This window comes from Apostichopus japonicus, chromosome 4, assembly GCF_037975245.1.
Source record: "Apostichopus japonicus isolate 1M-3 chromosome 4, ASM3797524v1, whole genome shotgun sequence".
Classification (NCBI taxonomy): domain Eukaryota; kingdom Metazoa; phylum Echinodermata; class Holothuroidea; order Aspidochirotida; family Stichopodidae; genus Apostichopus; species Apostichopus japonicus.
The window spans coordinates 5,530,068-5,544,061 of record NC_092564.1 but is presented as its reverse complement, the minus strand read 5'-3'; the positions used below and the strand labels follow the sequence as shown (position 1 = coordinate 5,544,061).

Genomic DNA, 13,994 nt, shown 5'->3' with positions numbered 1-13,994 from the left:
AGAGCTCCACATGTGTTCAACCCTGGTCTTAGCACAGATTAATAATAACTCAGAAGTTTGATTCAAAGAAATATATATCAGTTGCATTTTTTGCATTTTTTCAATATGGAGGTATGCCAGCAGAGCTTATTTGTTCCGATTCAAACCTTGTTGGTCGATTCCAGAAACTGCCCTAAAAAACAGGCAGTGAACTCATCAATTAGCAACCTCCCTAAAATCAATATGGAGGCAATCATCTGTTGTGCATTTTAAGTATTACATTACATGTTTACCAATGCATAACAATTTATCGAGGACAAATGGTATTGGATTTCACCTTAGGGTGCCATGTTGCATAGATGGAAAGAAAGAAAGCTAATAGACCCATGTTTTTTCTTTTGGTACCTTAATTAGAGGAGAAACAAAGGCAATCATCATCGTCTTCAATTCATGTGACAGACACGATTATCATAAAAGATCTCCCTCGAACAACAACTAAATTTTCTTCCATTTTGGGAGATTTTGTGGTCTCGATTTTCCTTCATGGAATACGAACGACTTAATAGTGTCAACAGCCAAACATGAATTGAATATATATGTTAATTATAATTAATAATTCACCAATCTAGATGATACACTTGAATTGCAAACCAAAACATACCTTGAAGAAGCGTGACCAATGAGAATACCCACCCTTTAAATCCAGTCTCCTAGTTAATCACTTAATGTATATATTATTAATGTAATCATAAAAACTACCTCCCAAGTCTGCTGGGGTTTACTTTACTCTCTCTTTGTTAATATCTCAAGCCTTCAATTAAGAAACAAAAACTTCACAAGCAGGAATAACAAATCAGATTTTAATGTCAGATTATTACACCACTCCAGGATTTAAGTTTTTCTTTATTCATTCCCTTCCTCCATTTTTTAGGACATGCTTGAACAGATGAGTTTGGAGAGAGATCCATATTCAATGTATTAGTGTGCAAAGTTGAATGTACAGTTTAAAATTATTCCAAGTCTTTAGAGTTGACTTTGGTTGATAACAGAGAATAACATTAACATTTACAATGAGGAAAGGCTGACAGCCGAATAGTTCTTACTTCACAAACAATTAAATGGATTCTATGGGGTTAGCATCAACTGGCGATTATGCAAAGATAAAAATCTATAGTACCGAGCAAATATTCTAGACTAGCACAAATCCTATGATCGCCTCTGATCGTTAATTCCCACTTGGGAATTCACACTATCGGTACATGTACATACATTGATTTGGTATTAAGTCAGTACCAATATGAACCTTTATAAACTCAGGAAAGGGTCCCGCAAAAGGTTGTTACCACAGATGAATGTCCTAGCAGAGGGATATATATATATATATATATATACCGCATTCGAATCTTACTACAGTACTACAGAAAGGAACCATAACATCTCCTACGAAACGAGATTTGTGGTACGTGCAGTATGATGGAAATGTTCATATTTCCTTCATCCATAGGAAAAGGAAATTTTCTACAGACCATTGTCAGATCTTTGTTCAAGAAACGCTGCGTTTGTTTTTCTTATATATAATGTACAGTTACATCATGATCCGTGAAGTGCAGATCCAGCTGTGTAGACACACGACATGGCAATGTTTACATTACAGTCTTGTAAACAATAGAGTACGATTCCAAGTAATCCCTTTTCATCATATTGCAGGCCAAACCATATTTAAGAATTAAAGATCCCCCCCCCCTCTCTCTCTTTTTCTTATAGAAGTTTGGCAAACCCATGACACATATAATTCAAATTAAACTTGCAAACTATCAATTACAAAAGTTTCAGAAATATCTGACAGATCTTGGATTTAAACTTCAGTCATGGGAAGCTTTGCATAACCCTCTGCTGATCCTCAAGAAAATGTACATGTGTCTACCTATATACCAGTGGAGTTAAAGATAGCTTTGTAAAATTAAGAAAGTTTGACATAGCATTTTGAAATTTTTTAGGGAGAATGGGCTTCAAACCACTAGCAACTGTCAGGTTATGATATAGGGCTCTGTGCTAGTGTATGTGCCAGAACAATACTACCACAAGTTGAATTTATCACCAGTGATATTAACACAAACATCTTTATCCATTGATTAATTCAATGATCAGCCCAAGAATTCTCAAAACTTCATTTACAAAGAAAAGCACTGGAAAATATACTAAATAGCTGTCACTAAGTATTTAAATTGGAGCTTTTTCACCATTGGCACTATATTGGAAATAAATGTGGGGGAACAAATTGGGCAGTAAAATCATTTTAGAGTTTTCTTGTTTTTTTTTGGGGGGGGGAAAGGGGGTGTGGTGGGGGGAGCAATATTTAACAATGCCCTTCTTCAATGAGTTTTGATTCATGGTTCACCTTAACCAAAACTTGGTCCCCTCAGTAGCTTAATATCCAGTAGTTATGTATATATTATATGGAATACAAAATAATTCTCCTGTTAACTGTCTTCTTTGACTCTTTGATACCGGATACTTACGATCTTTGAATTTACCGTACATCCCGATTAATGGCGTATAAAATGCACTTTGCATTGGGTAGTAACTTTTTGTCATTTCTGGCAACAGGCTTATACTCACACATCATTAGCCATCTATGTGATTTACATTCTCAACTGTACAGCCATCCCTCCATCATTGATACACATATTCATTCATTTATTCATTCCAATTCACCATTTTTTTGTCAGGGCAGCAATACCTTACATTAAACTGTTACTTCTTCTAGTCATGACTGAGTGTGGAGTAATTCTGTTAATACAATTCTTGCATGTTTTATAAATGAAATACTACAAATTAAATACAACTTTCCATTATATCTGTACTGCTCCCAGAAACAAAAAAAAATGGAAAAAAAATAAATAAAAAAAAATATAAAAAAATGGGTCGTTGCTTTCTTTGTTATGTTTGAAGGCGTGCAGGCACGAGGAGAGTGATCACACGAGACATACATATGCTTAATACATCTTTGCCCTTGTTGACTTCATTGCTAGGGGAACACGTAGGAATATGCAGGGTCGGGAGTCATGTATCAAGCCCCGCTAGCACTTTTACATATCGACGGAAAAGAACCTCATGGATGCATACGTCAGGAAGCACTTGCTATCTACCCGATTATTCAAAATTTAATTGACAATTCCTACTGATAATAGTATGAATCAGTGCAAGAAAAAACTTACAGGTTTTCTTTAATTACTTGAGGACATAAAATTTGAAGATATCAAAATGTTAAATAAACATAAGAGTGCATGACATTTAAACAAATGTCTCTTTTCATGCTTCATTATTTATTTCATTGATTCATTTAAGAATCATTATTTCTTCCTGTTTCTTGCGCAACAATGAAAGTCCAAAAAAAAGAATTCAGTCTCTCTCTCTCTGTCTCTACTCACTGAGATTCACTTAAAGATAATCAATTCTGTCTGCAAAAACCAAAAAGGAATACAATTACAACATCTCCATGTCAATGCCTAATTCAAGGTTACCGTTCTGAACCCACAGACAACTTCCGTTACTATTTAACTCGGTTTCTATTGTGTAGGAATTTTCTTGACATTGAATGGCTCGGGGAGACACACGGCTTGTGTTCCGACTGAAAGGGGAAATTTTTTTCATTTATGGGACCATATGTCTAGCTCCTGCCTACAAGTAGCTCTACAAAAACACAATTTTAAAACGAAAAGAAAAAAGAAGGAACGCCCGATAAATGAAAACAAACAAATGAGACATAAACAGCAATTGTCCAGAGAGCGTTGTGTGGTTGCGAGCAAGTAAAGATACATCATAAACAAAACTACTGGGTTGTTTTTATTGGGTAATGAACTTCACAATCTTTCACTTTTTGAATTCTCAACCACTGTCATGGTAAAGTACCAATAGAAACGAAAGACAAACAATTATTAATTGATAATGAGGACTGGTTATTATAGATCTCTTAACTGATTTTGAGGGTATATCTGGTGAAAGTACAATGCCATGCAAAAATAATAGTGCATTTTCTTTCACATATATCCTTCATGAACATAAACAACTTTCCTACGAATATTTGTGAGCAAAGATGTGAATGATAATTGGGTGGTTGGTTAATCAGAGGATCCCTTTGCATATTCAATTATTCATCAAATCATGACCGTACTCAGATTTGCTTCAATAGACTGATCATGGTTTGCAGTTTCCCTCAGAAAATAATCCTACTTGATCAACAAATTTCACTAATTCAATCTTTCTTTCTTTGCTAACCCAGAATTTGAGAATACAGTAGCAAGCAACAGACTTTGTGATGTACTGTATGTAACTCAAATTCAGCTCTGACAACCTCATGTTTGGTATATATTCTGTCGCTAATTATGGCATTTCAGCCAAAGCTGCTTCTGTTAGTGCAGATAGACAGTGCTAAAAGAGAAATTAAAATTGAGTCTTTTTCTAGGCTACAAAATTGTCGACTCCGTGAGTGAGATGAATAATGTGAAAATAACTTTGATCCAACAATCTTACAGAATAAAAACTATTTATGCAGTAAACTTGACATTTTCAGGAACAATTCTGAAAATTGTTCAGACAAGCAAACCTATCCACTAGGGTTACTAAGAAAAACCTCAAAAGAGAGTTTTAGGACGACTAACAAACTTGAGAGATACGTTTCTACGATCCTACCGGTTCAAACATTTAGCATATTTGCATCATCAGAAAAGCAAATGAGTTTGACAAACATATCTTTGGGAAAGGATGGTGTGGGGGTGGAGTTGGGGGAGGGGTGAAAGGTCAGAACATTGGCACAGAACTTTGCAGGGTCTGTTGACAAAACAAATCACTTCACACCTCTTGCACTATGACTAATATAGAGACCCATTAGACAATAATATTTATACATGTTGCTCATCTTTCTACACACTGTACTCCCTATTCTAGCTTAAATATATATTCTGTATATAGTGTGAAACAGCTGACAGGCACAATGACAGTAACTGGGTGTACAAGATTCATTATCTGCCTCTTCTGTCCACAACGGCCTTGTATCGGCATTGATTTTTTCCCCCCAATGCTGTTCGCTGCTGTTCATAAACCAATAATGCTGATGACACTACCTGACAGCGACTGGGTAATAATAGCCGAAAAGAGAGAAAAGTGGCAAGTCACCAACAAACAACTGTAAACCACCCACGAAAAAATATTCGTTAACAGTTAACTACCTTCTGAAAAGCAAAATATTGAGCGGCTGTCATGGGTATCGACAGCAATAGCGGACAAATTAAGCATGGCCATCAAAGTGGTTGTTCATCACAACAAAAAAACAAAAAAAACATACTACATGATACTTTCGGTGAAAGAATGAGTAATATGTAAAAGCAAAGTTTTGGACAACACAGGGAAGTACAGGACTGACCAATAATAGTACTAGAGGGTTAATGTCCAACTTTGACCAGAGTGAACATTTGTAACTTAAGCGGGGTAAGGGAAACAACACTCGAAAATCGTGCTACAGGAATGTTCTTGAATAACATTATATAAATAATATAATGTACAAGGAAACACCATCCATGTTATTTTCATCACCAATCCACATCCATATTTAGCTAGCTTGTCGTCAAGGTGGAATATCTTGATATCAACAAATGGTGAGGAAAAAGGAGATAGTATTTGAAATTTTGAATAATACATACCTCCATCTGCCAACCATTCTTCTTGAAGTTCATCAAGGTCTTGGAACAGCTCTGCAAGACAACAGATATCAAATGTATGTAATTTGGATTATTTCTCTCCTTCCATGTTCGCCACTAATTTTGTCGCTCTGGTGAAGGTGTGCACTACTAAGCAACACATGAGTTAGGTAATACATAATACATGAAAGTAAAAAAAAAATTGCTTCATTGTGGTGCTTGAGCAGTTATTTGTCGTCTCTTCTAACATCGGAAATATGGCAGAAGATACAGTATCTTCCAGAATTGTGAGTCCTCCCTTAATTAACGGTTAATGGCAATCTCTCACTCAGAGGAAGAAAACTCTTGGTTTTCGAGATTTTGTTTTCTCATTCATGTACGTAGAGGGAACATAAGGGTACAGTTGTGAGTTGTCTTACAGTATTTTTCAACATGTCCAAGACAGGCAGATCAAGAACCCTCCCCGAAAAAATTTAGCAATGGCTGGAAACAAAATTCAATCTACTCTATATGTTGCCTTCAATGATTATATTAAAGTTACAACACATATTTACTGCACCTTTTGAATCCTTTTCCAAGTCACCTTCTAATCCACCAACTGAAGATCCATTGAAGTACGGTCTAGGAGCTTTATCAACATCAGGGACAGTCTGGCGAGAGAGAGAGAGGAATTAATAATTAGATATTGATCAATGTGATTATTAACTCAGCAGGAGCCGAGAGATCTATGAGCCTTTAGTAGGACTGCAATATAAAGATTAAGAGTAAAACTGGCAGGTTTTACAAATGTTATGAACTAAGCAGTACAATAAAGACTTGGTACTAGAAATTCAATTGTGGTTGCATCTCGTTCAACGCAAGTAGGTACAGTATATACCTTAAATTAAAAGCATGTATCGTAAAATACCTTACAATGTTCACTAAGGTACAATGTGGTGTTGAACACATTTTCTTTACTTTTGGGAACTTTTTAAAACCAAAAGTACCTCAGATTGTGAAGGTACGAAATGCAATTTCTCGTCTCTTTTGCCCGATTGTTCCAGAATTCCAATAACCTCATCTGTCAATATGGCTTCAATATCTAAAACCAAATAATTCCCCTCGAAAGAAGGTAGCAGATATGACTTCAGATGTTGGCGATCCATGACTACTTGTACGTCTTGAGCGAACCAGTTCTGTGTGTATACTAGTCGATATCATTTCAGTCTTACTCATGACGGGCTCGTACAGATCACAATATCACCTTCTGTTGTTGATCAAGATAAACTCTGTAGTCTGCACTAATTCTCACCACAACAACAACAAATACTAAAGTTTCAAAATAATTATAGATCCTTTCTAAATGGAGAATTTGAACTTGAAGTTACATTTATTTTACAAATTACTGTACCGAAATGAAAAACTTCAAAATTGCTCTGCAAAAAGCAACTATGACCAGATATTCAGAATTTGTGTTCCATTCCTTATGTCCTTCCATCATTTCCAATTATTATCTACAATTATCATAATTCGATATAAATCTGCAGTAGTTCCGTTCTCTGACTACGACACTGTACTGTATTAACATGCCTTGACCTGATTGACTGTGCCTACAAATGTCTCTAATTTAAATTACTAACAAGTACAGACACATTATTGTAAATTCTTATTTTGACTCAATGGAAGAGATGGAGTGGGGGAAGGGGAAGTGGATGGGAGCGAGCATATTCTCAGGGCAACTAAAATAAAACTTTGTAATATAGAATGGATGCCACGTCAGTCAGGAGTCGGACCAATCTGTCTATATAGCAGTCTAAATCTGTGGAAGGTTAGGACAGATGGAAGAATGGGAGGAGGGGGTGAGGGGTTAAAGGGAACGAGAAAATGGGTATTTTGAAAGATACCCCACAGAAATTGGTAGTACTACAATGTCAAATATAAATACTAATAATCATACCGTAGCAATCTGGCAACTTAATGTACTGTTAATACTACTTTAAGTACATTACTAGAATGAGAAATGAGTAGCTCTAGTGGGATAAATATGCAACAGGTCTCCCATCAATGAATAAAATTGAAATTTACAAATAGCTCAATGTACACAAATTGTCCAATAATAGAACAAGACCACATGTTTAGTTCACACAACATAAGGTCAAGGATTCTCTATCAAACTAACTGATAAGGTGTATCAGTGCATAAATATTGACAACATTGAGGAGAGTAGCGAGGAATATGGAGCCATCTGTTTTCAACCACTTGTAAAGGATGATTACTATTTAAGGTGACAGTTTAATTAGCTTTGGCTTCCTACGTACTACATGTAAAACACATAGTACTGTATGCTAGAATATTAAACTATTTTATCATACACTTTTACACTTCCAAATTACTGTACATTACCTTTTAAGTTACCATAATTCAGCTCATAATTCACAAGAGCACCAACAGTAAACCTGAGGCTAATAATTCCATGACATGGTTCAAACTGATGCCATCAATAATCAATTGATCTAAAAATAACCAAGAAACTTACTATGCTTCTAGAGCACCTCAAATTCAAAAACTGTTATACTTTAGAAACTTTGGTGAGTAACCTAGATACAGTACCAGCTCTGTTTTTGGGAGTTTTTTTGCAAGCAGGTTGCAAATTTAAATGATACAGACCCTCACATCCAGTTAAAACTTTGATCTCAAATGAATGAGGTATAATAACTTCAAAGGTTGAGTACAACTTGCCAATGGGCCAAATTGGCCTCTAAAACTGAATCATTTTTGTATGTTACCTCCTGTTAGAAGAACACATAGTACATACCCTACTAAGGAACAGTTTTGATAAACTTCAAACAATCTATCACTTCTTTCCTACAGAAGAAATTAAGCACTTGATGTACATCCAAACGACATTTACTTTCAGAATGGCCCCTAAATAACCTATTGTAAAGTACCCACTTGTGCACTACCCAACAACAATACAATGAGCAGTTTTGACCTTCTGGCATTGTCAACATCTCTACATTCTGAAGACGGCATTTATACAGACTTATCTTGCTCAATTCTAACATGGCCTACATGACCTTTGACCTGACATTCTGATACATTCCAAATGGCCACCCTTTCCTCTCAACCCTTTAACATTTGCATTGGAAAGCGGCCAACTTTAATATCAGTTTGATGCGAGGTAATAGATAAAGAGCTACAGTACAGTATATCTACTAGTTAGCTTTACTGATCAATGTGAAATAAAAACACTATACTGTATCATATACAGAAAAACACAACAACTGTGAGAAATAACCACCCCCCCCCCCCAAAAAAAAACAGCTTCTGTACTTGATCAAGATTTGTTGACGTTAGTTGAATAACAACATTAACATTACACTGTATCATAAAGAAAAACACAACTACCCTGATAAAAACCCAACAACAACAGCTTTTGTAATTTATGTAGCTCTAACTTAGTCATTGCTATTGAAATGTCCACACAGTCCTAAATATATTTATACACTCAGGAAGAAAGAGTGTCGGACTCTACAGTCAGTCAGCCTGTAGTGCTAACTGTATGATTACAAACTCAACAGAGGCATGATTTGACTCACTACATAAAACACTATTCTACAGCATTGTATTACATTTAATATACAGTACTGTTTCTGTTAACACTTCTTTTCTTCTTAATAAAAACGTCTGTCAAAAATTCATTTCCTCCTATGTAAATAGCTCCTTCACAAGTTTCTTTCTTGTGAATATTATTAGAAGTGCACAACCAGAAGACAGGTATTTTGTAGGGTGAACATTCTCATGGATTCATTTTGTACAATATTAGGAACTTTCCATGTGCTTTAAAAACATAAGGATCAATTAAATGGTTCAAGCTCTTACCTTAATGATTACAGAAAGAGTATTTAAGAACATATATATCATAATTTTCTTCTTTGACAAATTTGACATATAAACATTGGACAATGTAATATAGTTATTTTAATGAAATTGGCTACTCCTTTTTACACCCAATAGAAGTATATAACTTGTATTGTTACATTACAATGATTTCTTTGGTGAAACATGCCTGGAAGCAACAGTGTCAATTACTGTACAGTTTTAATACCTGAGACACAATCTTTGATCTGACTACTGTACCATAAAATATGCAGCATGGAAGCTGAACAAGAACCTGCTCATGCATACTGCACTGTAGGTTATTTCAAGTTACTAGTTTTCTAACAGATGAGTTCAGAGATCTAAGTGACCAAGCTAATGACTAGATACCTGGTTTTGCATTAATATTGTAACTAATTTGCGTTTAATAATAAGTTTGTTTCATTACAGTACTACTCACGTAGTACATTATCGTACAATTCCCACGTAGCAAACACAAAGTGATCAAAATTGGTGGTGTGTCTGTAAAGGGTATCACCAGACACCAGCTAACAGTTAAAATTGGTTTCATACTACAAATTTGAAAAAATTAACAGTGCACTTCCAAAATGACGCAATCAGAAATTTAAAAAAATAAGGAATAAAAGGGAGCTTTCGAGAAAAAAAAAAAAAAAAATTCAACCTGTGCAACATTCAAATCCAAATGCCTGATTCAGTACAAAGTTAATCAACATATATTCCTTAGTCTTAGGGTTGCTGGGATGTATGGGATTTCCGTGACTGATTGGTCGTTAATTTAGGTTCTCCAAAACAAACAATTTATCGCGATATATCATATGTTGGGTTAAATGGCAGTCCCGGGGAGCAGGAATGGGTGCGACAATTACGCAAATGCCATTGTAACTCTATGAATACTCATGGAAAAGAGAAGGCTCGGAACTGAATAAGAGCTGGTGTTCATTGACGATCATCAAAATGCATCAGGTTCCAAATTGAGCTTCTTTTGGCTTCCGAACCCTTGGGAATGACTAAACTTAACTTGTATCTAATTCAAAGGACAGCACTGAACATCTTTCAAAAATCCTCAAAATCGTCTCATTGTGCTAAAAAGCCACAACAAATTAATGAAGAAATATTGGCTGTTCATCATATTTCTTGATCATATAGCATGAAAACTGTTTTCCTTCAGTTTTCCATGTCTACAACAGAATACTATCCTACCGAACTTGTTAGCATACGTTACAATGATGCCTAGTCACCTTGGCAATTACATGCTTCATGATTGAAATATTTTTACCATATTGGCCAATTTAAGAGTGAAATATGGATCCGATCCGTAAAATATAAAGCTCTCAAAGCTTCTGTGTCAGAAATTTATGGATTTTATGCAGACGAAACCAAGAGTATCCAAGTTATTACAGTTCCAAATTTTCAAAAGTAATGTTATGTGGTTTGCTGACTGCTACACCTGTTCGGTAGGTACAGCAGGGGATTTCCACGTGTTTCTAATACTATATGGAGGCTTTCTCACATTGGCATTTGTTCTATGACAGGTTACAATAAAACCTTTTGCAAACAACACTGGTTTATTCTTAGGCTACAGGATGTAGACGCCTGCTGCATTCAAATGTTCAAGTCAATGTAAGTAAAAAGGAAATGTTACCATTGTTCAAAACTGAATAAGAAACCTTATATAATTTGGGAAGTTTAATATCTCATAAATTTACTGTATGCATGTAAACTTTTGACATTTGCATATAAACAGGAAAGCATTTATAACAGTTTGTCATTACTGATATATTGTAAGAATATACCATACATACAAGCAGCCTGAAATATCTTCACCATGCAGTACGTGTAAAATTTATTCCTCCCTTCTAGTACTTTGACATTAGACTTGTTCATATGGGTTATTGGGTACATGTATAAAACTTAAGCATAAAAGCTGCCACTAGTTCAAATGTATTTAATTTCACATTTATTATAGGAGGGGCCAGATGAGCATTCCTCCCCCCCCCCTTTTTCCATTCTGCCCTTTATGTCATGAAATATCCTACCTGTGCATCTAAGAATGGGACCTGCTGATCCGTCAATCCATCAGGGTTATCGACCATGGCTGACGGGCTCAGCTCCCTCTTATACAGCCAGTCTTGTGGAAGGTTATCTGGGGGGAAAAAACCATTTAAAAATCATAATTGTAGAGTAATAAATAGAATTTAGATAAAACATGGGAGTTTAAATGTTTGCTCAGAATGCACCAGTGGACTATGCCAAAAATGCTCACTATCTGCCAATAATGCTTTCTTATTTACCGTAGGCCCTACTTATCCACTACTACTAGTAGTACTAGTCATGGGATTTAATGTGTATCTATTCTGGGAAACAAATCTGAAAAAAACTGAATACAAAGAAATAAAAGCTCCCTGCCTTACCTTTCTTTACTAAAACATTCTTCATACGATTATCAAAAGTCCAAACAAATAGGAAACAAGTGGGGCATGTGCACAATTTGTCATTTTTACAATGGACAGTTAAGAGTTATTTCATCAAAAATTCTTAGATCAATTCATCATTAATGACAGACTTTCTTGCCAATGATCAGCAAACTGCATGTAATTCTCCATCTGGTTTTACGATAGATTGAAAACAACTTGTGAATTTTCTTAAACGCATATACCCATATACGACAGTCCAAAGACTCTGAAGATCATTCTAACAACTGGTTGTCAATAATTCAATACAAATGGTAGATAAACATGTAGCATGGACACTGCGAAGTTCGGACACCTAAGCCTTAAAGCACCCCAAAACTATAACTTCCTTTTATTGACTAATATGTAAGTTCTTGCTTGCGCACGGGTCAATTTGGAGAGAAACTAACTGTAGCTTCGTAGTTTTTTTAGTGAAATTGGCTCTTGCTGTAGGTTGTCATGGTGAAATTGTGTATTTCTTTGGGGTGTCCAAACTTCACAGTGTTCCGAACTTCGCAATACTGACTATACATAAGTAGTCTTCATTTAAATAAAATTCTCATGAACAGTTTTGAGTTCCATGATGGTTCATTGTATTTACAGTTTTGAGGCTGGCAATGGCATGATTCTCATAATCTGAAGAAGTCTAATGTGGTAATGTTGGGCCTAGATGTAAGTTACTCTGTACTCCTGTTGTCTAATTTAGTCTATAAAAAGCTAAGCTACGTGTACGACCTAGTATCACTAGATTATAGATATCACCATCATCTAGGCTAGGCTAACAAATACGATGTAATTACCTAAACATGCCGGACAGGCACTCAAAAGTTGACTAGGTGCTTTATAATAACAGTGGGTTCATCTTTTAAAGCAATTTGTAATCTAGGCTAATTTGAGCAAAAGCCTGGGCCTTGATTTATCAATGGTGGCCTTTTCGATGGTGCATAAGCCTAACCGCATTAGGCCTAACAAAAGTTGTGGTGCAATTATTCTAATCGCCAAAATATCGCAAAATAACAGTGACCGCACATTGACAACAGTACACAATCAAGTAACAATACACAACTATTACCGTCATCTTTTTCTAGGAAGGAATCTTCCCAGCAAAATGACATTATACGACTAAAAGCACTGAAGGTTCCTTTGGCAAAGTCGTCTTCAGTGCTTCGCAGACATTACACTCGAGCGTACTGTAAATAATGCTAGGCAATCGTTAATACATACCACAGCAACACACATAAGTACCTACGTATACGGCTATGTAGAAAGATGGCCAATTCAAGCCTTTATTAATATTGTAATAATTCATCAATTTCCCAACCTTTGAACTCCAGGATGATCTCCACTCTTAAAATAAGAATTTGGCACCATTAGAATTCCAAAAATATGTCGGAACAAGAGAAACAGGTCTCTTTTCGCGAAGCTTTCTGCCCGCGATGGTGCAAACGGAGTTTCAGCATTCCTTCACATTCACCATCACACTATCTTTCGGAAATCTTTTGATGGCTTTTCTAAAGTTACACACTGCTGGCTTGTAACAGCGTTACAATATGATTATCAGTCGAGATGATCCCTGCTTAATGAATATTCATAACAGACACGGTTGACAGCTTGTTGGATGCGGTTGATTGTGTGAAATCTTTCTCAATGATGATAACGAAAACTGAATTTCGGCGACTACCACAGGGTGGCGAGGGATTTGGGGAAAAATGTTTGAATATTGGTCCAAGCCTGCATATATATTTATTTCGGTATAGCATACGCCAGGATTCTGAGGGAAAATCGGCTCAAAAGTGACCCTTGAACATATATGGCTATAACGTAGCTAAGCTGCGGTCCCACGTTTTTATACGATAGAAACTGAATGTGGTAAGAGAAACCGTTAGTTACCTTACATAAGGTATTGAAGAACGAGTGGGGGAGGGGGAGGGATGGGGTTGGGCGAGGAAATGAAAAACATATTATTACCTTCTTCTGAAATCATCTTGGG

The 13,994-nt window shown here is 35.9% G+C and overlaps 1 protein-coding gene across 5 annotated transcripts in view; it reads right to left on the bottom strand.

The window, feature by feature from the left end:
- Positions 1 to 13,507, bottom strand: part of LOC139966270 (ETS translocation variant 1-like) — a 52,006-nt gene extending 38,499 nt beyond the window's left edge. For 3 of the 5 annotated variants that reach the window (XR_011792525.1, XR_011792526.1, XM_071969122.1), the window contains exons 1-4: positions 13,077 to 13,233; positions 11,591 to 11,697; positions 6,235 to 6,325; positions 5,679 to 5,729 (exon numbers count right to left, since the gene is read on the bottom strand). Coding sequence is in view for 3 of the 5 variants with exons in the window: in XM_071969122.1 (XP_071825223.1) it covers positions 5,679 to 5,729; positions 6,235 to 6,325; positions 11,591 to 11,697; positions 13,077 to 13,119 (292 nt within the window). In the remaining 2 variants the exon portion in view is untranslated. Of the gene's footprint in view, positions 1 to 5,678; positions 5,730 to 6,234; positions 6,326 to 11,590; positions 11,698 to 13,076; positions 13,234 to 13,325 lie in introns of those variants that run through there. The other 2 variants (XM_071969124.1, XM_071969123.1) reach the window with 2 other exon arrangements.
- Positions 13,508 to 13,994: the final 487 nt, after the last annotated feature.